This window comes from Muntiacus reevesi, chromosome 13 (assembly GCF_963930625.1).
Source record: "Muntiacus reevesi chromosome 13, mMunRee1.1, whole genome shotgun sequence".
NCBI classification, from domain to species: Eukaryota; Metazoa; Chordata; class Mammalia; order Artiodactyla; family Cervidae; genus Muntiacus; species Muntiacus reevesi.
Window position 1 is genome coordinate 63,218,381 of NC_089261.1, and position 27,559 is coordinate 63,245,939.

At 37.5% G+C, this 27,559-nt stretch overlaps 1 protein-coding gene across 3 annotated transcripts in view; it reads right to left on the reverse strand.

Moving 5' to 3' along the window:
* LRBA (LPS responsive beige-like anchor protein) overlaps positions 1 to 27,559 on the reverse strand; it is a 719,345-nt gene that overhangs the window by 470,750 nt on the left and 221,036 nt on the right. For all 3 annotated transcript variants that reach the window (XM_065905003.1, XM_065905001.1, XM_065905002.1), the window contains exon 35: positions 11,796 to 11,860. In XM_065905003.1, the coding sequence (XP_065761075.1) occupies positions 11,796 to 11,860 (65 nt within the window). The remainder of the gene's footprint in view (positions 1 to 11,795; positions 11,861 to 27,559) is intronic.

The following is a 27,559-nucleotide window of genomic DNA, read 5'->3' on the forward strand; positions in this document are numbered from 1 at the left end:
GCCAATTTGCCTTTTTTCTATATTCATTTTCATTTAATAAAATAAATGATTCCATTTATATATAAACTATTGTAGTTTTTAACAATCTATAACGTTGTGAACTTCAATACAGACACAAGCATATTCTACAGGCATTTTGAATCCACACATTTTTCCGAAAACCATAAACTTTGGCCTTGCTGAAAAAACTCAACTGCAGTGCCAAACATGTAAAGCCCTTAAACCTAGTAGGATTTAGCATTTTTAGGAAGTGAAAAACATAATTTTAATGCAGCACCATTATTTTACATTGATCATAACAAAACAAGCCTAAAAACTAACCACAAAAAACCGGCATCAACCTGGAAAATTAAAAGTGAAAAATAATTTGACCATATGATTATTTTAAACCAAAACACATGAAGAAATGAAATAAGAAAAATGTGTTTATCCTAATTAAGCGGAGAAAATTCTAGTCCTCTTTAATAAGCCATTAAACTGTAGAAAATAATAAGCAGTAATTTAAATAGTCTAATCTTCAAAAGGAAAGAACATAATCGTTTCTAAATAACCCACATCCATAGTAAATGGAGATGAAACTATACTCTCAACAAATCTTTGAAACAACATCCTATTATTCTACCTTCCAAAATATCTATACAACTGAACAAAGATCACAGCCAAACAACTGTCTATAATATTTAATTGGAGTCTTACTACACACATAATTTTTAAAAATTAACTGGAAAGTATATGGCTCTTTAAGAAACTCTCCAGTTTCCAACAAATCAATCTCACTTTCATTCCAAGTATATCTTTGGTTACCTCAGATAAGACTACATCCTACCTAAACTGTTTACTTAAGAGCAACAAATACCTTTGTAGTTTATCAAAATGTAACCCAAATAATTGCCAAGAGCGTCAGAATAAAATGAAAAATGCTTTTGCCTTCTCTTCCTCCCTCTCTCTCCCTCTTTGCCTTGCTTTCCATTCATTCTTCTGACTTATTCAACAGACATTTATTAGGACTCTGTGATATTTGAAGTGAAGGGAAATGCTGGCGCTACGAAATGACTGTTCAGGAAGCACAAGAGCAATGGAAGCAGTTGAATTCTAAAGAGACAGACAAGCGTATTAGTACTAGAAACATTATGTCTTTTATGAGGGCTATTTACATATTCAGACACAAGTGTGAATTACTGCCTCAATAAGCAGACACTGACTGTCCCCAGGGGATAATTAAGCAATGCGCCCAACAGTATGTGGGATAATCTGCCTTTCTGCGCCTTTCAAGGCTGGGAAAAAGGAGAGACTCCTAGTAGCAAGTTTAAGAGTAAAATCCTAGGAGGCTATAGAAGTTCTCAAAATGTATTTTTAATAAACTAAACCCAACAGTTTAAACAGAGGTCATTTTATAATTACTTATATATTTTAAAAGTTATAAAATTCAAGATGAAAATTTTTATCTTAAAATTTTTAACAGATACTAATCCTTTAAACTAGGCTCCACAGTCTACTGCTGTGCTGAGCTGAGTCGTTCATTCATGTCCGACTCTTTGCGACCCCAAGGACTGTAACATGCCAGGCTCCGCTGTCCATGGGGATTCTCCAGGCAAGAACGCTGGAGTGGGTTGCCATGCCCTCCCCCAGGGGATCTTCCCAACCCAGGGACTGAACCCAGGTCTCCTGCATTGCGGGCGGACTCTTTACTGTCTGAATCACCAGGGAAGCCCCTCCACTGTCTACTACCTTTCTGATCTTTACCATCAAAAATTTAAAAATCTTGATCAGCCAATGGAATTGTGTCTGTTTTTCACTTTAAAACATAAATGAGGAGACAAATGAAAATTTTATGTACCAAAGACAGGATCCCTTTTAAGCTATACAAATTTTACTGATAGGGAATCTGCACTGATTTTTCAAAATCCTAGAGTATAAGAACAAAAATAGGACCATCTAAATAAATACAATATCCAATATTCATCCATTACATTGCTCCTTCTAACACAAGTCAAACAACTGAAGTTATAAGACTTAGTAACACTCACAGAGCTGCTATCACCACTGCCTAGGACAACATCAGGGACTTAAAATACGTAAACTATTTGCTGTCTGGATGTCAGGCAAGCTGGCAGGAAGAAAGAAGGCAACATAGCAGCTGGATCTATTTCTGCTGGCGAAATTAACACCAATATTGAGATACTAAAATTTTTAGAAGAGAGCAATAAAATAATTAAGGGTAACAAAGAATAAGAAGGGCAAAATATGAACTCTAAACCCCTTTATCAAATGAGAAAAGACTTTTAAGGTTTACTGATAAAGAATTTAATTTAAAAATGTAAGCAACAGTTCTACTGGCATTAGTTTTTAATTCACTTTTCAGTTAAATATATTTTTATGTTGAAAGAAAAGGCAACTAACATAAAATGAAATCCAGTACACAAATAAATCAACCAAAGCCCTATATACATAATAATGTTACCTACCACACTGGGTATTTAGAATAGACTTTCTGATTTCCTATTAATGTGGTGCCACAGAATCACAAAACACTCTAAAAGAAGGCTTTAATACACTTTAAACAATTTAAAACTGTTTAAAAAAACCTGTGTTTTTCAGAATGAATAAAACACTTTTAGATCAATGATTTACATATTTGAAAAGTTAACTGAGGTGATAGTGATGATAGTGATTCAATGTATCACAAATAATCATAAACAAAATTTTAATTCAAAAATAACAAAGTTCTTACAAAATGTGGAAATTTATTTTTTTTAAACTTAAATCTTTCATTATATGTTAATATATTTTACTTTGTCTTGGTAAAAACTGTCAAAGAAATACTACTTGATCATGTCAGTGATTACAAAAAATGGGTTTAAAATGGATTGCCATTTACAAGAAAAATATAAATAATTCAACTTAAAACTATCAAAACAGTGTATTTAGAAAGAAAGTATCTAATCAATTAAACAGGTAAGTTAAGAGAAACATTTCTACCAAACAATTACTTATGCCTGACCTAAGTAATTGATTTGTTAATGATACCCACCAAGTCCAATAAACCCCATGCTGTAGTCTCAGTCTATAAAGGTCTACATGTTATTTACACTAATAAAACATTAATCAAGGCCAAAATTTATAGCAGCTACTCTATAAATGAGGTCAAAGCAGGTCAGACTTACATAAAAAGAAAGAGAAAAAAAAGAAAAAAAAAAAAAGGTCAGTCTCTGCAGTGAAAAGAAAACCCTTATTACTTATTCTTCTTGCCCGTGGGATTAAGTCCAATAGCTGAACACTGCTACACAAATACATCCATTGCTACGTAAACTCATTTAACCTCAATGCGCTGAATATTTATAAAAGGAAAGTCAAGCCCACTGATTTTAGAGAAATAAATCTCTAAATTGTTCCTTTAAAATACATTCTACCCTTAAAGAAAGAATAAAAATTTCAAATAGCACTTCCATTATATCAGTAAAGAAAGTTAGTTCTCTTTACACCAATGTTTATTTCTAACATTTGCTAAGGGATTTCTGCAGGCAAAGCACAGAGGTAAAGAAGCCAGTTTAACCACTGGAGGCAAACAAATCCAGAGTGAGAGAGACGTAAGAGAAGAGGAAAAAGGTATTATAAAACCTGTAATCACATGTGATATAAAAACAAAGAAATTTTTCAAATAATTGTTTCCTCAATAAGAAACAGCAAGTAAGAGTAACTCTGGGTAAAATATTTGAGAGTAACATAAAACTCATTTCTTTACAAGACAGATAAAAAAATTTAGTGTAAAATATTTATTATATGTCTATGTATTTTGTTTTCTCTTGGAATTAATATTCAAAGAAATATCACTTTGACTATTGTCAAGATTATCTGTACACACCAAATTTCTGTTTAAGAAATAATGACATTTGCATGGAAAATGGCAGTAACTGAAATAAAAACTGTTAAGTGTTCTTACAGAATCTTATCGATTAAACACCAATACTCATGGCTTTGCTAGGCCCTTCTCCGGCAGCCAAGAATACTACAATAAGCAAGACACAGAGGGCCTGCCCTGAGTGAGCAAGTGCAGGAACAGACAACACAACAAACCCGGGAAGACAGCAAAAGAGAGCGGGAGGAAATTTTTAAGAAATGAGATAAAAGTGACCTGGGTAACAGGATTCAGGGAGGACTTCTGAAAAGGTAACATCTGAACTAGGCCTTAAGTCAGAATGAACCAGACATGTAAAGATCTGGGGACCAACCTCCCAGCTATGGTGAAATAAAGAGGCCAGCAAATCATTTCCTAGATAAACAGCATAGAACTGAAGAAAAATAATCAATTCAGGCTTCTGAAGACTAACAAAAATGAATGAAATGAAGTCGATCAGTCGTGTCCGACTCTTTGGGACCCCATGAACTATAGCCTACCAGGATCCTCAATCCATGGGATTTTCCAGGCAAGAATGCTGGAGTGGGTTGCCATTTCCTTCTCCAGGGGATCTTCCCGACCCAGGGATCGAACCCAGGTCACCCGCATTGTAGGCAGACACTTTACTCTCTGAGCCACCAGGAAAGTTCCCAAACAACAAAATTCACAATAATTTTATTCACAAAAATATGCTAAACATTGAGTAAGAATAAACGGAGTCTGTAGCAATCTTTTCCAGAAATGTCCCACCCAAACACCATACATGTACAAAGGTTCATCAGTTTATGGCTCCTTATGAAACCAGCAACTTCACTTCCAGAGATGGCTGACTTGATTTGGAAGGGAGGACACAAAATGAAGATATTGCATGTCAAGCTGAAAACCAGAAAACCCTACACCTCTCCTAGAATGAAATTACATTTAAAGTTAGAATGAGAGATCAGAAATTAAGAAAGGGATATCCTGAAAATGAATTAGCATAGTAAGAATTTCACACATGGCTCTCTGAGCCATTGAGCACACATACAACACAGACTCGATAATGATCAACAGGAAGAAAAAGCTAGAGATGAAAACAACTGCAAATTTAAATGCGTTCATCAAACCAAACACAGACCTACCAGGCATACATGGTCAAAGTTTCAACAAGAGTTTGACCAACCATTCATTGACCTCAGCGATGGAGAAAAAGCTGTGACCCCTTAAAAGTCAGACTGAAAAAAAAGAAGAATTCTAAAACAGCTAGGCAGCAACATTAATGGACCATACCATAAGAGATCAATTCTGCAAATTAAGCCCAAGCAAGTAACTTTCAAAAGTCAACAAACAAAACTGAATTCAACAACCATAAAAAGAATTGTATAGCACGTCGAAGCACAAATTAGCCCAGGTGTACAGAGTCGGTTCCACATTCCAGAGCCAGTCAGCACGATCCATCACACATAAACAAGCCGAAAAGAAGAATCAACGGTCATATCAACAGACACCGAAAACGCACCTGACATAATTAAACGCCCACTGATGATACAATCTCTCATACACTAAGAACAGAAGAAAATTTCCTCAACTTGATAAAGAATATCTACCAAAAGATAACTTCAAATTTAATGGTGAAAAACTAGAAACTTTCCCATTAAGATCAGTACAAGGCAAGGATGATGCCCCTCTCACCACTCCTCTTCAACATTCTACCAGAGAAAAGCAGACAGGAAAAGGAAACAGAGAGCATACAGATTGGTAGGTAAGATGTAAGGATGCCTCTCATCAGAGATAACATGATCATTTATGTAGAAAACCCAAAACAACTAAACTTATACTTTTATCTCATGCTCTACAAAAACACTGGGTTTAACTGGTGGTTCAGTGGTAAAGAATCTACCTGCCAAAGTAGGAGATTCAGGAGAGGGTGGTTCAATGCCTGGGTTAGGAAGATACCCTAGAGGAGGACATGGCAACACACTCCAGTATTCTTGCTTGGGAAATCCCATGAACCGAAGAGCCAGGCATGCTACAGTCCATGGGGTCCCAAAAGGAGTCAAACATGACTTAGCAGCCACACACAGCACACAGAAACATTAACTCAAAATGAACCACAGATGTAAATGTAGAGGCTAAAACTACAAAATTTCAAAAGATAAAAAAAATTCTAGAACAAAAAGAAAACCCCACTACTTGTTTTAAGCTAAAATGTCTTAAATTTGCCAGCAAATCATAATCCATAAAAGAAAAATATTGGTAAATGATACTTTGTCAAAATTTTAAGCTTCTGATCCTCAGCGAAAATGTAAGGGCAAGTCACAGAGAAAATGTCTGCAAACCATGTATATGACTAAATGGTGCATCCAGAAAAATATAACCTACTGTTTAAAAATTAGATGCACACGGACATTTTCCCAAAGGCGGCACTTGAAAAAACACTCAACAGCATTAGCCATTAGGGGAATGCAAACAAAAACCAGAGTAAGATACCCACCAGGCTAGCTAGGAAAACAGCCTAGCAGTTACTTAAAAAATTACACAGACTTCCCATTCCACTTACCAACTGTACTCCCAGGTATCTACCCAAGAAAAACGAAAGCGCATGTCCACACAAAGCCTCGAACACAAACTCACAGAGAAGTGTTATTTGTAACAGTCAAAACAGAAAGTAATCCAAATGTTCACTGACTAACTGAAGGGATAAGCAAAATGTGGTATACCCATGTAACAGAATACCATTAATCAACACAAAAGAACAAAATTCTGATACATGCTACAATGTGGGTAGAAGCACCAGGAGTTAGTATAAGAACAGTGTTAGAGAAAGTGACAGTGACGCAAAATCTAAAATCAATGAGAAATAAACAGGAGACATTTGGAGTATGGAGAAAGGGACAACAGAGGATGAGATGGTTAGATGGCATCACTGACTCGACAGACTTGAGTCTGAGCAAGCTCCAGGAGTTGGTGATGGACAGGGAAGCCTGGCGTGCTGCAGTCCATGGGGTCTCAAAGAGTCGGACACGACTGAGTGACTGAACTGATATACAGGCACCACTGATGAGGGACGGTAAGTGACACGGTCTACAAACGTAAGATTTAAAGCTCACCAAGATCCTCGTCTGACAATTCCCCGAACTGCCTCTCCTCCTGCAATCTTGTCTTCCACCCTACCTCAGCCATTTACGGCATGGTCATATGCCACAGCACATCATTTCCAATAGCGGAATGGCCTTGGTCTACTTGCCCCCATCTCTTCACTACTACCTCTCATGTTCAGAGCTCAGTCATTCTACTATCACCTCTCTAACAGTCCTTAGAGTTCCAATCTATCCATCCAATCTTTTTCTTTATAGTCACTCTCCAGCCCTAGCTTAACAATTACTATCCTGTGGCCAATGATCATAATCACTCTCTTGCATAAAAGTTTAACTCCCTTGTCTTGCTCACCCATATTCACTTGACAAAACCTAAACCCATTTAAGCCTCTCATTCTACTTCCATATTTACCTTCCAGACTCTACAACTACATGAAACATCTTACCATATTACGATAAATGACCCACCATTTTGTATACAAATTCACCCACTCTCTAACCTACTTTTAAAAATCATTCCAGAAATTCTCACCTATCTCTTCTACATTGATTTCCCCACTTTTTACCACAAAACTGTTCTCTTGCTCTCATTTTTCGAAAACCCTATTTCCTTTGACTCTATTCCCTCCCACTCCATTTTTTTCTCCCCTCTGTAACAAAATTCCTCTAAAGAACTGTTTATACATATTCTAATAACTCCTCTTCTCTCATTCTCTTTTCTAAATTCACTGCAAAGAGGCTTTTTTCCACTCTCCCAAAACTACTCCTGTCAAAATCACTAGCAACTTCTGAGCCTATGGTAAAATCTGTCATCACCTTACCACCTTAATGATTTGATCTAGTCGTCTCAAGACATTAAATATCATCTATATGCTTATGACACCCAAATTTAGGTCTCTAATCTGGAGAAATAATTAGCAACTGTCTATTTAGTATCTCTCCCCTGGAGAAGGAATGGCAACCCACTCCAGTGCTCTTGCCTGGAGAATTCCATGGACAGAGGAGCCTGGTGGGCTGCGGTCCATGGGGTCACAAAGAGCTGGACACAACGGAGTGGCTTTCACTTGACACTTAACATCTCTACCTGGATGTCTGTGTGCAGGCTCAGTCAATTCAGTCGTGTCCAACACTTTGCAACCCCATGGACTGTAGCCCGCCAGGCTCCTCTGTCCATGGGATTCTCCAGGCAAGAACACTGGAGTGGGTTGCCATTACCTTCTCCAGGGGATAATCCCCAACCCAGGGATTGAACCCGGGTCTCTTAAGGCTCCTGCACTGGCAGCAGGGCTTTACCACTAGAGTCACCTGGGAAGCCCTCCTTGATGTCTACTCAAGATCTAAAAACCAGTATTAGACCATCAAAGATTTGATTAAATCCTCAAAACTGAACTCTTGATGTCCCCCAATAACTGCTTTATTAACAAATTTTACCATCCTGATTGACAGAAACACCACCTTTTCAGCTGCAGAGGCCAAAAATGTTAAGAGCAATACTGGACTCCTAGTTTTCTCTCTCAACCCACATCTGATGCATTAGTACTGAAATATCCTACTGACTCTATCTTCAAAGTATATTCACAATGCTCCTACAGTTTACCTCTTCTACTGCCACTGCTTTTCCCTACATGCCCCTATGATTAACTCCTTCACTTCCTTCAAACGGGGCTCACACAGATGTCACTTTCTGGATGACCTATAATATAATCAATCTTTAAACTACAAACTAAACCCTTAATATTTCCTTTAAAAATTTCCTTCAACTTGCTTAACATTATCTTTTTCCAAAGAACCTACCACCTTTCATGTATTATATAAACCATTACTTATTTTGTTTATTGTTTATAGCTTTTCGGTGACTGTTCGAAAGTAAGACCCCCCCCCCCGAAAAAAAAGAATCTTTGGCTGCTTTGTTTATTGTTGTATCCCAAGAATCAAGGACAATTATGATACAAAGTCAGTGCATATATACTGGCTGAATGAATAGATGAGGAAACAGAGGCTCACAGAAGTAACAGTACTTCCCAAATATCAAAGCTGTCACTTAAACCCAAAGTTAACTTCAAAGCTAATACTATTAATCACAAGGCTATTCTGGCTTATCTATTAAATGTAACAGTAACTTGCATAATTGAGGGCATTTACACTTAGTAGAACTTAAACAAAATTGACTTTTATAACAAGTTTTCTTTAAAAAAAAAAAAAAACTGGTGTTAATCAGTGTTTTGCATTAAGTAGAGCAAATACATATTCGATCAACAGCACTCACAGTCTCTTTTTATATATATACACTATAAACACATCTAATACCTCAGTGCTGAAATTCAGCCAAAGAGCTTTTTTCTTGGTGAGTAAGCACTTTGAAATTTTTGCTGAAAGTGAGACTAAATTAGTCATTCACTCATTGAGAAATATTATTGATTTCCCAACACTTGCCAGATTCCAAACTACGATTAGTTCTGCTTCTCACATAGATCACTGTAATAATTTTGTTATTGTTCCTCATTTCAATCAGGCCTCCTCTCCTTCAACCCGTCCTAAGATCACTGCTAGTTATTTTTTCAAAATCCAAATATTACAACCATACTTCTTTTCTAAAAATCTTTCAAAGCTTCCCACTGCCTTTGTTTATATAAGAAAGCTCAAACACCCCACATTAGATCTTTTATGATCCAGATGACCAATTCACATACAACTCACAATTCACACACCCACACAGCATCCCACATCACAGCATCTTCAGATATTATATTCCCTCTATTAAGAATGCTTTTCACACATATGTCTTCTCCAACTTACCCATAACCCCCACTTTTTCAAAGTCTATTTTACTAACACAACTCATCCTTGAAAATACATTTCAGGAATCATGTTTCCCTAGGGAGGTTTTACTTAACTCTGCAATACTAAATTGTGAAGTCTTTCCCTTCATTCTCATTCCTACCTTCTAGCACAGAATTTAGCACTTGGTTGCAGGTTTATTTATCTGTATTCAGTACTAATCTGTGAGTACCTATAATTATTTGATAAGCGGAATAATCTTAGTAGCATTTAATATAAAATAAACAGTTCCTTTTTTTTTTTAATTTTGAAAAAGAAAGTGGAGCTGCTCAGTCGGGACCAACTCTTCGTGATCCCATGGACTGTAGCCTACCAGGCTCCTCCGTCCATGGGATTTTCCAGGCAAGAGTACTGGAGTGGGTTGCCATTGCCTTCTCCAGGGAATCTTCCTGACCCAGGGATTGAACCCAGGTCTCCAACACTGTAGACAGATGCTTTTACCATCTGAGCAACCAGGGAAGTCCATTCTTTACTTTTACTTGCATTTATCTTTGTGACATTTCTTCCCAGGCCATAAGTTTCTGTTTCTTCAGTTTCATCTGGGATATCTTTTTCTTCCGTGCAACCTCCTCTTCTGGTTTAGGAACAATCTGTTCCTTTTCAGTAAGGATCATCTCCGTGTGGCAAGGAGAGCTCATGCAGGGGTTGATCCGACCATGAGCTCTGTAACCCTGAGCAGCATCTTGAGGGCTGTGTTCACCTGAATGTGCTCAATGACCAGAGAATCTACATCTAAGCCCTTAAGCTCAGCATTACTCTGCATTTTTGAGCACATGCAATAAAAGTTCAGCAGACTTCTGAGCCACCGACCCTGCGTCCAGCCCCACCGTCCGGCCTGTGTACACCTGCCAACTCCACCGCTGCAGGGGTGGGATGGCTCACTCTGCTTCTGCAAAGTGACCTCCGTCAGATGCTTGCTGGCTGTCTGGATGTGCACACCCTTCATGGCCTGGACAGTCTCACGAGCGTTCTTAAAGTGAACATGAAGATTTGAACCTCTTGATTTGCGTGATTCTGTGGGGTTTTCTGGGTCGAGTGAGTAGTGCACCATTTTTAGAGGTCACCTCAGCCCACTTACCAAGAGAGGAACAGTTCCCTTTTTTATAACATTAACGAGACAGAGGCTGAATTACTAGCTACTGCTTCAAAATTTTCCTGTAAGTGATGGTGTCTGTTTCTCCATATTAGCCAGAACACTATAAGGAAACATTCTTAAACAGTAACTATGTTCTGAATGCCATTTCCAATAGCAGTCAATCATACCTTTTAATCTATACTCTGGGTCTTTAGTTCAACTAATCCAAAACCGGGCTTCCCCGGTGGCTCAGTTGGTAAAGAATTAGCCTACAATGCAGGAGACCTGGGTTCAATCTCTGGGTTGGGAAGATTCCCTGGAGAAGGGAATGGTTACCCACTCCAGTACTCTGGCCTGGAGAATTTCATGGACTATATAATCCAAAATCAGATGCCACAAAATAGACATAAAGTAGTGCACTCATTGTTTCCTCATTTTTACCTCTTAATTTTCTCACTTTCTTAAATCTCTTTTCACACTTGCATCTTTCTTTTTATATCTGTACTTCATGTTTCTTATTACTGGATTTTCTTTCCCTGAATTCTTCTTCCATTATACCCAGGCCATGACATGAGATAATATAGACATGTTAGTCTTATTATTGCTCTAAAATATAATGGAATTTGAGAAAGATTGAAAAATATTTGTTTTCTCCATATCTGCAAATAGAATCATCAGTTTACTTTTGCCAAACTCAGCCTTACTTATTGAAAAATAAAGAACAGACTTTACCATTAAGCACATAACCATGAAGATAACAATAAAATGATTAAATACTTATGTATTTATAATAATTAATATCTAACTCACTATATTACTGTCTGTAAAATCAATACCAAAAATATCAGTTCAAATAGCAAAAAAGAACAAGATTCTAAAGTAAAATATAAATGGATATAAAATAGATTACCTTCCTTCATTGACAAGTTCAATAAAAGCAAGGCCTGCATTCTTCTGAATAGAATTCTGCCACTCCTAAAAAAATAGTAGACAATAGCTGAACAAATTTCACTTAGTAGGTTATTTCTTTAAAACAACAATTACAGAAAACATCACCCATATCAATTACATACTTTGGCTCTTCGTGGAAAAGTTTTGTTAAACATGCTCTCTACCTAGCAGCCCATGAACACATAAATAGTTGACATTAAAATGGAAACAAAACAATTCAGCAACAGTTAGATTCTAGATAAACTAAATGAGTCTACCTATATATATCTTGCCCTTTTAGTTCTATACCAGTATATCCCAGTAATTTAACTGAAATAGTTTGAAAGAAGGCAGCAAAGACGACCAAGGACAAAGGTTTTGGTTTTGTTTCCTTAAGAAACAAAAGAGAGGAAGATGGAATTAAGTAGCTCCATAAACTTAATAAACAGCACATGTCCTACAAAATTTGATGACTAAAGATTGAGAAAGAGATAAGAAAAATCAATGAATTTGGCTAGACCACTTTTAAAATGGAAAACCAAAAGTCACTAGCCTATGAATTAGCAAATGATGGTGTAAATATATTAAATATTCTTTATGAGTAAGTCACCCATTAAAAAGCTATAGAAAGAAATCAACCAATAGAGTATGTAGGGAAAAAAAAGTTTAACACTTATCTCAAAACAGATATAAAATAAGCATCAATCCAATAAAACTGGGGCCACATCAACTGAAATACATACAGCTAGACTTGAGAAATACCAATGCATGCATGAATGTGTACATGTTTTTTAAAAGCAACCAGACACATATAATTCTTATGTTTCTTAAAACTAAGGAGCCTTATAGTCCACCTACATAATATTACTCAACTAATCTTTTTTTGTTCTTTTATAAAGGCCAAAACAAAAGATAGCCTGGGACCTTAGCACTGTTACCATGAACAGTGTTCACATTTTCTGAATCTAACACCTTTTAGAGTTTTTAACGCTATGTAATTTCATATCCTATATTATGCCAAATTCTAATTTTTCTAAACGTCATCCTTTCTCATCTACTTTCTCATTTTTATCCCCAATTTTGTATTACTTTAAGTTTTGAAAAACCTGAGCTTCCTCTCAGAACTGAAATGGCTGTTTGCCATAATTCTGTTACAGAGTTCTACTTCGTGAATAGTGTAAGCAAGAGCATACCAACTGAATATATACAGCAGAATAAGAAGTAGATATAAAGGCATTTAGATATTTGAGGACAGTAATGGACTAAGACTAAGAAAGAAGATAAAGCAGTGTGTTGTTGAGGAAAGAGCAGGAAATGTAATGTGTTCTTAAGGAACAAGAAGTCATGAGATTTATGTTCTCAAATCAACTATTAACAGGCTATGTCCACAGAAAGATCACTCTACATCTTTAGGTCCTTGATAACGTCTTTAAAAAATTCTTGAAGCTATATGATTCTATGATTCAACAACTTACAAACACCTACAAATTAGTGGCTCATAAGTCCACAATATATACTTTTAAAATTCACAACTGCCAGCCAACTGAAACAACAAAATAAATTATATTTCTTTCACTGAGGTAAATCAAGTGAAGGATAAACAGAATACCCATCTAACTTAAAATCCTTTTCTTTCCAGCAAAATGAAGTAAACAGTTACTACAAAGGAAAGCAACCAAACCCCAAGAAGAAATAAATCTCTGAGAGAAGAAGTGTCAGGCCCTCCACTCTTCTCAGAAATAGGGAGAAGAGAGAAAAAAGCAGAAACTGCAGGTAAAGTTTTTGACCCTGGCCCAGAAATCCACACCTCACCTCCGAGCCTGAGCGCTGGGAGATACCAACCCTCGAGGAGTTGCCCTAAACCCAGTAACGCACGGGAAGAGCAGACAGACAGATCAAGCGGTAGACGACTTAAAACAGCCTCAGAGTAACTCATGCCCTCGCAGAACTCAGAAAATTACAGAATGATGTACAGGTAGTTGAGGCTTTGAGGGGATGAGGGAAACGGCTGTGACGTTTGCTGACAGACAGCAGGGAATCAGAAGGGACGGTAACACCTCAAGGGACGCTCCTGTCAAGAACAGAAGCACATGCCCACTCCTCAGCTCTTACACCCAACAGAGCCCTCGCATCAAGCCACGTGAAAATCTCACACAGCACCGGAGTATACGGAGGTAAAACCTTAAATTAACTGCATTTTCCTGCACATCATTTACTTGAGAGAAAAATTTCACAAAGGTAACTAAATATACTGAAAAGAAAATAGCTACTCTTATTACTAGGAAAAAAGGAATTAGGAAGAAAGGCAAGAGATTACCCCATATATAATTCTCTAGACCAGACCTTTTTTTTTTAAAAGTATCCATCACTTTCCTCAAATCCATTTTGTCTGATTTAAAACCGCAACAAGTGGGGATTTTTGTAAGTCATACAAAACTCCAACTACACATGAAAAAAACAGGCAACAGTGAAGAGATTCAAATTTTCAGTATACAGGTAACCATCGTTTTATTTACACTTATGTAATACAGATCGACTTTTACTTATAATGTAAAAGCAGAAAGTGTCTCATTCGAATGTCACAAAGATTTCAAACAGTATGGTTTAGGTCTGATAGAAAACTAGTTAAAGTTAGTATAACCATAAAAAATTATCATTTAAAAAATTATGATCTCAAATTAAGTATGTCCCACTATTTTTTTCCTTTTAAATTAAAAAAAAAAAAATTGGACATGAGGATATACATAGAACTGGAAGAGTCCAATTTTTCTTACAAAAGTTCAGAAACATATTTATGACTGCTAATACATTTGGATTCGTGTTTTCCCAAACATCACCTATAAACTCATACTAGTTTACTTGTAGGAAAGGCTATCTATTCACATGGAATAAAACTTTTCCAGCAACTGAAAAAATTTAGACAAAATGAGAAATCAAGTGAAAATACAAATTCTTATCTACACTTTGAGTAGTTATAAAAATCTCACAATTCTCAAAGATATCAGAATTTTAATTTGCTTATAATCCACTCCTAATTATAAATTATCTAACAATAAACTATGACACACCAGGTACATAAATACATACTGATAGGAACTCATAACCCAGGTAAAAAAAAAACCTGCAGCCCATGAGAAAGGAAATTAAAAAAAAAATAAATAAACCCAGGTGTTAGTCAAAGCCAACAAGTTTTCTCCGTATTAAAACACCATCAACAATCTGAAAACTGAAACGAAGATCCATGCTCTCCTAAAGCATTTTTCTCCACTTCTGAGATAATTATTAAAGAAGGTGTTAGTCAAAACAATTTCACGAACCACAGCTCAATATAACTTTTTAGTGAGCTTTAACAGCTGAAAGAAAAGCTTAATGGTTATCGTCTTTCATGATCATTTCAATATTTCATCATAATATTTATAATTACATAGTGATGCAAAATGCACCGTACATTTAAAGGTCTTGGTTATTCTTCTCCCAGAGGTATTGATGAAAAACATGTTAAAAGCCTCAAATCCAACCACTAATGCAACTAAGTAATTTTAAAACACATTTCAGCACTTTGGAGAGGAAGGACTCAAAACACAACAACGGAGTCAATAATCTCATACCTGATCTAAGCTGTATTTAATTGGCTATCACTTCCCAGGGCCACAACTGGTGACTAGTCAATTTTTACTAAAATATACTCTTAGCTTAGTAATGCTCTTAGTCATACAACAACAACAACAGGATAATATGTATTAGTGAAATCTATTAAACAGAGTTACACCAATTCTCAAACATGTGTTTTCGGTGGTAAAAGTCTACCAAACTTGGGATGGGGGATAAAAGACTCCATTAGCTAAACTACTTCTGTGACTCCCTAACATTAACAAATAAATAAGGAAAGGGTACCAATAAATGTGCTATAATTTGTAATATTTAACATAACTAAATTCCTTACAGTGAACTTAACAGCTTCCTATAAATCTGAGAACCTCCTACAATATATTTTAGTTTCTTGAATACAGCACATGAAATTGCCTAAATTCTAAAACTAATTCCCAAACATTACCATGTTCTAAAGCAAATAAAACCAGACCACAGATCAATAAGATCAACTACATACATTCCATGATGCCATCTTTTTGGGTCAAACCATCGACATTAAATGTAGTATCAAATTTTTTATTCTGGTGGGCTAGAAAATCACTCAACTATCTTTTACTCTTAATAAAAAAAAAAAGGTATAAAATGAGTGACTTTGGTTAAACATAGGAAAAGAAAAAGGGCAAAGACAGAAAAGAGGGGACAACAATAATGAGAAGCAGCAGAGAGGGAACAAGACAGCGGAGGAGTAGGCAGATGTGGAGTACCTCTCTCTCCACGGATACTTCAGGAACACACCTTCAGACACAGAAGTGCACGCAGAACAGCAGCTGAGAGCAGACAGGAGGACCTGACCAGTGGAAAAGAACATATGGACCCACGCAAAACCCGATAGGAGGAAGGAACTAGGGGGAAAAACAGGAGTGTTAGCAGGATTGGACCTACCCTCAGCGGGTGGGGGAACTGAAGCAGGGGTCCGATCCCCACATCAGAGTAATTGTCTGAGTCAGAGGAGAAGCATTTAAGGCTGAGAGGGAAACAGCTGACCTGGGGCCGCCTAAATGGAATGAGAATCAGACAGTCCTTGCTGCAGCCATGCATACTCCGGACAGGGACGAGGGTCCTCTGGAAGGCGCAGCAGCTGGGAGCTGGAGTTTAGGGATTGTGGAGTGATCCCAGGGTGAGGGCTGCTGCTGACTGTGGAGAGACGGATTGAGGGGATGTGAGGGGGGAGATTGTGGTGGGAAATGCTGGTGGAGGAAAGCCCGGCAGCCATGGAAGCAAGGCATACTGCTGAGTCACGCTAGGGGGTGGCGCCATCACCATAGCCTCTCTCCCCCAACACGCCAGCATGGGCAGCTGAACAACAGAGGGGCTGGTCCATCAAATGCCTGAGGCGCTGAACTCCAGAGCAGGACCCCAGCCAGGGGGCCCCTCTAAGTGCCTGACGCGCCAATCTTCAGAGCAGGACCCCAGCCAGGGATGCCCCTCTAAGTGCCTGACAAGCTGAACAACAGAGAAGGACCCCAGGGAAGGGAGCCCTCTAAGTGCCTGAACCAGTAGAGCTACAGAGAAAGACTGGCCAAAGAGGCCTTCTGATCGCCAGCTACAAGACACTCAAAAAAAGCCTCTGATAGGGCCATAGCTCCTGAGGCGGAAGCAGTCCGTCCCTGCCCACTTGGCGCCGCCAGGGTCCCCAAAAGCCAACCAGCTGTGCCACCTTCACGCTCAACTCTCACTGGGGCAGAGCGGCCACAGGCAAAAAAAGTCTCGCGTCTATGCGCGCAGGGTCGCTTTGGTCGTGTCCGACTCTTTGCCACCCTGTAGACTGTGGCCTGCCAGGCTTCTCTGCCAGAGAACGGGTTTTCTCCAGGCAAGAACACTGGAGCACAATGGCCAATACCGGTTGCCATCCCCTTCTAGAGCACTATCTTTCCTGCTACCAAGCCACCAACCCCCCCTCAGTACCTGGTGCTGCCAGAACCCCTGCGACCCCAAGCAGCTGCACCACCTCCACACCTGACCCTCACTGGGGCAAACCCAAGTCCTCCAGGGCAGCCTCAGGAGCTCCCCACATGCAGAGCTGGAAATAAAACCACAACTGAAACCCAGGGGCAGTGTGGCTAAGGAAGAAGACCCAAACCTCCACACCGGGGCACAAGCTGCAGATTAAATCCATGTGGTCAACTAAGCAGACGGTGTCTATGGAAAACAAAAAAGGCAAATTGAGAGCTCCCACAAAAGAAAAGGCACTAGCTCTGATAGCTGTGGGCACTGGAGGCAAGAACACACAGGAGCAGGACCAGATTAGAATCTGAGCTGCCCCACAGCAGGTCCAGAGGGCAGCACAGTGCTGGAGGACATCCCAGGGAGGGGAGGTGGACTGTGACTTCCAGCGAGGGAAAGGACGCTGACAGCACTGACTCGAAAAAAAAAAATTGTGATTCTTATTTTTTAACTTGTTCTGTAGATACTTTGGATTTTTTTTCTTCCCTCCGCCCCCCGCTCTGTTGCAGTTGTCAATTTCATTGGCACTAAGAAATCCAATTAAGCTTTTGCGATTTTTATTTTCCTCAGTCACATTTTTTATTGTTGTCATAAACTTCTACCTCTACATTGGGCTTTTGCAGTTCTGTAGAGTTTTCCTCGTTTTTTTCCCTCTCTTTTTTAGTCTTTAATTTTTTTAACCTATTATTATTTTTTGTATTTATTCTTTTGTTTGCTTTTTCTACAATTCTTTTTTTCTTTTTTTTCTACAATTCTTTTCCACTTCCAGTTAATCTTTACCATATATAAACCTTCTTTATCTACCTCTATTTAACTTTGCATGTATATTCTTTCTTTAGTTTCTTTCTCTCCTTTCCTCTCAACATATTTGTTAGCTTTATTTTCATTGCTTTATTCCTCAATTGGCACCTTGCTTTAGTTTTGTTTTCCAGCTTGTGCTTCAATTAGTTTTGTTTTGGTACATACAATTTTTGGTTTCCCTCATTTGCTAGGTCAATCTATTATACTTAATTTTTGTTGGACTGTTTTGATTTTGCTTATGAGTATATATGTATATGTGTATATTCAGTCACACTTTTGATGGTTGTTATAAACCTCTGCCTCTACATTAGGATACTGCAGCTCTGTGGAGTTTTCCCTTTTTTCTTTAGTCTTTTTTTCTTTTCTCTTTTCTATAATTTTAATTTTTAATTTTTTTAAACCTATTATATTTTTTCTACATTTATCCCTTTGTTTGCCTTTCCTGCTGTTCCTTTCCCCTTGCTGTTAACATTTAATGTATATAAATCTTCCTCATCTACCTCTGTTGAACTTTGTGTATCTATTCTTTCTTTCCTTTCCTCTTAACATATTTGTTAGTTTTCATTGCTTTATTCCCCCATTTGGCACCGTGGTTTAGTTTTGTTTTCCAGTTTGTGCTTAACTTAGTTTTGTTCTTAACTGGGAAATAAAATTTTTTATTTCCTTTGTTTGCCAGGTCAATCTACTGTATTTTTGTTGGACTGTTTTGACTTTGCTTGAGGGTGTATATGTATATATAAATATATATATGCATGTGTATAGTCTATTATTTTAATTATTATTTGCCTGATTTTATAGCTGCCATTTGTCTGGGGTTCGTCTTTGGCTTCTCGTTGCTGGATATTTGTTTTAGTCTCACTAAATGCCATAATAAACCACTTGTGGAATCTTCATTCCTGATCAGAGATCAAGACCAGAGATCAAAACATGAGCATCCTATGGGATGCAGCAAAAGCAGTTCTAAGAGGCAATTTTATAGCAATACAATCCTACCTCAAAAACAAGAAAAACATCGATTAAACAACCTAACTTTATACCTAAAACAACTGGAAAAAGGAGAACAAAAAAATTCAAAAATTAGTATAAAGGAAAGAAATCATAAAGATCCAAGGAGAAATAAATGAAATGGAAATGAAAGAAACAACAGTAAAGATTAATAAAACTAAAAGCTGGTTCCTTGAGAATACAAAAAAAAAAAATTGACAAACCTTTAGCCAGACTCATCAAGAAAAAAAAAGAATCAAATCAACAAAATTAGAAATGAAACAGCAGAGGCTACAACAGACAATGCAGAAATACAAAGAATTACAAGAGACTATAATGAACAACTATATGGCAACAAAGCAGACAACCTTTGAAGAAATGGACAGATTCTTAGAAAAGTTCAATCTGCAAGACTGAACCAGGAAGAAATAGAAGAAATGGACAGATTCTTAGAAAAGTTCAATCTTTAAGACTGAACCAGGAAGAAATAGAAATTATGAACAACCCAGTCACAAGCGCTGAAATTGAAGCTGTGATAAAAAATCTCCCAAAAAGCAAAGCCCAGGACCAGATGGCTTCACAGGAGAATTCTATCAAACATTTAGAGAAGAACTAATGCCCATCCTTCTAAAATTCTTTCAAAAAACTGCAGAGGAAGGAACACTTTCAAATTCATTCTATGTGGCCACCATTACCCTGATACCAAAACCAGACAAACACTGCTGGGAGCCACTATGGGAGATCCCACCCATGACAAGGTCATGAGGAGAAGACCTGAAACACAAGGCTATTCAGGCTATAAGGGACCCTTCAAGTTGACCCCGGCCTCTACACAACCCTGTATCCTCCCCCTCTTGCTGTTGTCCTTGTTCGTCCTGTTGCGGATCTTTGCATTGCCTGCCGAGAGCTCTCCTGCTCCTCTTTCACTAAATAAAGACCAACACAGAACCCTAATTAATAAATCTCCTGGATGCTGGTTCCCTATGAAGGGGCCAGGGATGAAGGAAATGTTTCAAGTAAAAACCCTTTTGCTGGCACTCTGGCTTGTTTGGCAAATACGTACTAATGCACATGACTGCTCACAACACCTTAATCATAAACAGCATAAAGAAGCTGATCACAAAATGCCCTAATGGGCACAGAGCCCTTCGGGGGGTGAGAAAGTCCTATTAGAGAACACAAAAAACATTATTCTAAAAGTGGTTATTGGATCAATGTTTGATTGCTGTTATTGTGCTGAGGTTGTGCAGTAAAAACTATTGTCAATATAGTTAAGGATTTAGAAAAATAAGAGTTTAGCCCTAGTGTGGAAACAATAAGATAATTGTTAATTTTAATCAACAGTGCTAAAACAGAGGCTGCCTCACCAGAGCCACACAGTCTTTGTGTGGTAAACTTTTTAGATAAATTTAGCTGAGAACTTTTGCAAAAAGGCTGACATTTGGGTTAACAGGTTTGTATTTCTACTATGTTGCAAACTGCTGTACCATGAGACTGCAACTTTTCTGTTTTCTGCTAAACTCAAGGAAAATAGAACAATAAAGAATAGACTACGAAAACAGCTTTGCCTTCACCTAGGTCATAAAATGTTAACAGGCCCCAAGGCCAGAAGATAATGTACAAAGATACACTATGAAAGAAGACTCTCATGAACAAAGAAGTATGCAGAAAACACCCTGGTTTCGTGAAGGACAAAACTGACGTAATGTTAAACAAAACTTTGAATGCTTATCTTTCACCTCCCCTTAGAAATGTACTAACTTGGGGTATAAAAGTTACGGTAAAAAATAAAGCGACGCCAGACTCTGCTGCACACCCCAGTCTGGTCTTTCTCTCTCTCTCTCTCTCTCTCTCACTCGCCAATGCCGTTCATCCTGAGGGTACCCCTGGATCCTGGATCCTGCTGGGGCTGGACCTCAGCAAAACACAACACAAAAAATGAAAATCACAGGTCAATATCACTGATGAAAATAGATGCAAAACTCCAACAAAATTTTAGCAAACAAAATTCAGGAACACATCAAAAAGCTCACACACCATGATCAAGCTGGGTTTATTCCAAGGATGCAAGGATTCTTGAATATATGTAAATCAATCAACGTGATACACCGTATTAACAAATGGAAAGATAAAAACCATATGCTAATCTTAATAGTTGCAGAAAAACACGTTCACAAAATTCAATACCCATTTATGATAAAAACTCTCAAGAAAGCAGGCATAGAAGGAACCTATCTCAACATAGTAAAGGCCATACATGATAAGCCTACAGCAAACATTACTCTCAAATGTGAAAAACTGAAAGCATTCCCCCTAAGATCAGGAAAAAGACAAGGGTGTACACTTTCGCCACTATTATTCAACATAGCTAAATAAACTGAATTTGAAGAAAGTGGAGAAAACCACTAGAACATTCAGGTATGACCTAAATCAAATCCCTTATGACTATACAGTGGAAGTGAGAAACAGATTTATTTATTTATTTATTTATTTTTTTTGAGAAACAGATTTAAAGGACTAGATCTGATAGAATGCCTGATGAACTATGGATGGAGGTTCATCATTGTACAGGAGACAGGAATCAAGACCATACCCAAGAAAAAGAAATGCAAAAGGCAAACACCAAAGAGACAAGCAGGGAGAAAAATAACTAATTATTAATAACAGACAATATTACTAATGGGGTGGGAAGAGGCAGACTGAGGAAAAGTACAACTACTACCATCAGAAAGATAAAAACTTGGTTGTAAAAATCAGGGCAGGGGTACTTTTTTTTTTTTTAGAGGTAATAACTTGTTTATTGTTGTTGATTCTTATTTTAACAATAGTCAAATGTGTGTTGTCACCCCACCCTCAAGATTCCTCCGTTCCTTCGGTAATGTGAGCGAAACCCCAGTAATGTAAAGGGTGCTCCTGCCCAGGCTCCCCACTGCCCCATTTCACACTGCTGTTCAGACACCCAGTGATGTCCGACTCTGTGACTCCACGGACTGCAGCACACCGGGCCTCCTGTCCTTCCCTGTCTCCTGGAGCTTGCTCAGTCTCATGTCCGTTGAGTCGGTGATGCCATCCAACCATCTCATCCTCTGTTGTCCTCTTCTCCTCCTGCCCTCAGTTTCGTGAGGCTGGACAATCTAGTGTCTGCACAGACATGTTTGATCAGAACATAGATTCCTTCTCCCACAGAGAGGGGCACTTTTTTATTTACTCTCTGCCTCTGTATGAGAGATCTCCAAGCCATCAGTGCCCATGATCACAGGCCCTGGGAGCTCTTCTAATCTCTAAGAAGAACTGGAGCTGAAGTTATAAAACGGATTCTTACTGAAGCCCAGGATCATTCGGGAGCCAGATAACCCTGTCTTTGCACAATAGATAAAATTTTTTGTTTGGGAAAAAAAAAAATAACAGGAGTTCTGGCTTGCCTGGTGGCTCAGTGGTAAAGAATCTGCCTGCCAATGTGGGGGACACGGGTTTGATCCCTGGTCCGGGATGATCCCACACACTGCAGAGCAACTAGCCCTGTGTGCCACAACTATCGAGCCTTTGCTCTAGAGCCCAGAACTGCAACTGCTGAGCCCATGCACCACAACTACTGAAGCCTGCACGCCGCAGAGACTGCTCCAGGAGAGAGCCAGCGCAGTGAGAAGCCCGCACGCTGCACCTGGACAGGGGCCCCTGCTAGCGGCCCGCAACTGGAGAAAAGCCCACACAGCAGCAGAGGTCCCATGCAGCCCAAACACACACATAAATTATTTTAAGTAAGAGTTCTCCAGAGAAGCAGAACCAACGGGACAGAGATTCATATTTTATTTAAGAAAGGGGCTCACACGATCATGGAGGCTGACGAGTTCCATGATCTGCAGAGAAAATGAGTAAGCAGGAAACCCAGGAGAGATGACCGTGTAGTTCTAATCCAAGTTAAAAAGCCTAAAAATCCAGAAAACCAATGATGTGGTTCCAGTCTCAAGGGCAACAGGTTCCAAATCCAAAAAGTGACAACGTGCCACTTTTTGTCAGTTTGACGACAAAGGCAGGAAAAAGTGTTATCTCGGTTCCAATGCAGTTAAGCAAGTAGAATTCTCTCTACTCAGGGTATGGTCAGCCTTGGGTTCCAGCCAGGCCTTCAACAGACTGAATGCGGCTGATTCACATCAGGAAGCACGACCTGCTTCACACAGTGTACTGACTTTACATGTTAATCTCGTTCAGAAACTCTCCAAATAATGCTTCACAAAGTATCCGGACACCCCATGGCCTGGTCAAGCTGGAACAGAATTAACCAGCTCTCCCTTTCCAACTCCCCTGAAATCTCAGAAAAGAAGAAAATGCTCTTAGAAATTAAAAGTATAATTTCAAATAAAAATTTTGAAAGAATTATTGGAAGGTGTGATAGAAGGCTCTCAGGAGAGTAAAATAAAAGATAAAATGATGGAAAAAGGAAGAGAACAATATGAAAATTAGATAATCCAGATAGTTCAACATCTACCTAAAAGTAGTTCTAGAAACAGATATGAGAATACAGTAAAAACATTCCCATGGAAATACTTCAAGAAACTTTCTCCGAACACAAGTATATACTTTTGCAGACTGAAAAAGTTTATATAAAATACCAGAGACAGTGGATTCTAAAAGATTCACCCACATCAAGGTACAACCAGTACCAATAAACAATTTTCAAAATAATAAAAGCTCACAGAGAAAAAATTGTAAGAATGATTACAACTTTCAGACTCTAATACTAATATCCCAACAAGCCATCAACAATGGTTTAAAAAAAGACATTTTCATCTAAGCAAGCTCTAAAAAATTCTACATTTATTCTTTTTTAAGAAATTACAAAGGATGTGCCTCATCAAAGTTAATACAGAGACGCCCACTGTCATCCTCCAACCCAGTTTTGCTTTAATTTTTCTATGGCATACTACTGCCACTTCGATTTAATTTTTGCCTTTCTCTTTATTCTATCCTATATTCCGATGCTAGGACAATGACCAACACATATAGAATAAGTGATCAATAAATGTTCGATCAGTGTATCTTTCAAAAAAGAAGGCCACTATGAGTCATAGGATATAGACATGAAAGCATAAGATGGAGAAGAGGATACTTCTAGGTTGATGACAAAAGAAGCCTCCAGGTGACAGCTTTCTACAGAACTAAGGAGTGACCAAATCCAGATGAGAACAGGACAACAGAGAACTCCAGGCAATGTATATCCAAGGAAAAGAACTGAGCCAAGAGATACCAAGTGAGTTCATTACAGTGGCAGAAGTTATATGATTTCAGCGGAAAATTCAGAAATAAATCTGTGGTGGCTACAAAGATTTTAAAGAAACAAAAAAGGTAGGAAATCATTAATTCCAGAAGAAAGAAAGAGAAAAACAAGTGGAAGGGAGGAAGAAGAGGCAAGGTGGTTGGGTAAATATGGTATATTTTTTGTAGGTCTGCATGGATATTTCCATTGTCACAACAATGGTAATGCTAGGGATGGTTGTAACTGAATACTATCATATAACTGCACTGCAAACAAGAGTGTGTATGAGTGGGGAACGGAGGGCAATATAAGTACTCAATAGTCATCTTCCATAAAAGACATTAAGATAATGTTTAAAAACAGAAAAATCTAGAAATAGCTATCATTCAGAAATATGAAAGTAACTAGGAGACAACAGTTAAGAGATCTGAATATGGCTTCTTCCAGAAAGTAGGAATCAAGAGAGAGAATAGTTGAGGCAGGAGACTGCTGGTTTCAGTTTCAGCATTATCCTATTCTTAGATTTTTGAAATAACATATTTTCCTTGATAAAAAAATAAACTTTATATTCAAAAATCACATGTTCTAAATGAAGAATAGTAAATAAACATAAAATAAAAATACACTTTTTTCTAAATGGACAATAGGTATCTGTGCAAAACTAAATCTCTAAAAAGTAGAACAAGCATTCAAGTTTCACAGATTCTGAAATCAAAACTATGAAAATGTAAATACATCAGAAACTATTAAGAATTTTTATTTTTTTAAAGTTAGGATTTTTTATCCTATCAAATAAAATTAACTTCATTGCTAATTGGCAATAAAATATTTTTTAAACTATTGACCTAAGGATCCAAATATAATTTAACTTAAAAAAAGAAAGAATAACTTGTTAACAAAACCTAATAAACTCGTATCAATTACTTCATTTTCCTTAAGAAAAATTAAAATTTTAAAGGCATGTGCTCAGTGCCTTCTTAGTGCAGTAGGCAACACGTCGGTCTCGGAACCTAAAGGGTGTGTTCTTCAGTGAAATATTAGTATTGATATTTTAAAAGAGTAAAGTTACCTATGCCTTTGTAAGGTGAACCAAATTCACTGAATATAGATCCAATTACCTAAGTAGATGTCAGAAACACTGTTAGGAGTCAAGGGAGTAGGCCGCAGAGGAGAGTTCAAACGAGGAAGGGAAGGTATTAACAGAGTTGAGAACCACATTATACATAGGACTAAAGGTCAAAACCAGAGAAAACTAGTTCATAGTCAAGATATAGTAATCTTAAGTGCTCAAAGTAAACTATCAAGAACTTTTCAACAGTGTTTGCACTTTGTGTCAGCACTCTCTCAACAGCACATCCAACACAAACGTGAGGAACCACGTAACGGGAAAGAATATAGCATAATTGCAAACAACAGGTTTTATTCCACTGTCTCTTTAAAGGGCAAAACAAATCAGTATGTGAAATATCAAAGTGAAATACTGTCTTTTGGAAAGCTTTGCTTTCGATGATTTTTGTGAACATACATAAAACTGTACATCAAGTTTATACAAGTATTATGGTTCAGCTTATAAGTTAAATATATGGATAACAACAAGGTAAAAAGAGAAAAGAAAGAGAAATTCTATTAAAGTTAGGTTAGCAAATGGTTCAGTTCTATAATTGTTTATTTAACAAATACTTTTGAATATTTACTATGTGCAAGGAATTGAACAGTGAGAACATAACTTTTTATAGGACTGACAAAATAAAGAATGCAAGGGTTTAAAAGTCCAAAAAGTGGAAATAACCATGCAAAGAATTGTGATTACTGAATAGTTTAAATTATTTGTACACAGTCTATCAAAAAACCGATAATCCCCTGCTGTGATGTTTAAGTATACTTTAAAATTAACTTATTTACAAGTTTCTGTAAAAATATGTTTCTAAGCTTTTCAGAAAAACATATATACTTCAGTCCACTTATTTGAAAGTTCAGTCCACTTATTTGAAAGATATTTGAAAGGTATCTTTCAAATAACTTGTAACCTGGCATCAATATCATCAAGACAGTGCACTAATCAGTAAAGAAAGCTTGATTTCAATAAAGGTGCCAAAGCTGCTCTACCCCTCTCCAGCAACAAGGTCTCAACAGATGATCATCATTAAGCTTGTATCAGGGCTTCACGTGCAGCAGCTATATAAATGTGTCCCGTTAGTACACAGTCAGTCTGTTTGGCAACTGCAGTTCTCCAGACATGTGGCAATGCTGCCCTTTGAGGTCTGAAGTCAAGTCTTTAGGGAATCTCAAAGCCTGCACTGAAATTACAAGGAGTGTTCGTTCATTATGGACTGCTGGAGAGGAAACATGAAAGACGTCCATGAAAGCTATATAAAACAGCTACTTATTTTTTCAAAGTTTTTTAAACTATATCATGGACTCAGCTACAATAAAAAGTATTTAGCAACTGAATTCTTTTTAAAAGCATGACTTTCAGGACATGAGTACAAACAGCTTTCTTCATGTCCCCCCTTCCCCCACCCCAATACACCTAATATTCCTTTTACAGGAATCATCAAGTTTTTTGTGACCTGGGAGAGAATAAAATTTACTTTACACCTCTAAATTCTTTCTACAGATCATTGTAAACTTTTATAAAATGAAGGTATTTTTAGAGACAAAGTTTTCTTTTCTAATATTAATTTTGAATAACATACACAGCTACTTAAACTCAGCCATGTATATGTTTCTTTTTAGACGCCTCATTTTTTTTTATTCAAAAAGGCTGCCTCTTTTTCATTTTCATTCCATTTAAAACTAATAATCATAAAAAGTTGTAAAAACCAAATTATATGAATTACTACCTCATCTATGAAATGGCATTTAGCAGATAACACTATAGAAAGTATATGAAGATTCAAATTTTTTAAATTAAAAGAAGAATTTCAATTAATTGACAGTCAAGAGTTCAAAGAAATTTCATGTCTCAGGATTTGAAAAACAGAATAAATATACTTTCTAATTAATAGTTGCTGTCATTTTAACTTTCTGAATGTATAGACACTTTTTAACTTGAGAACAGTTATTTATTGAATTCTGCAACAAAACAAAGACTATTAGAGAATACTTCA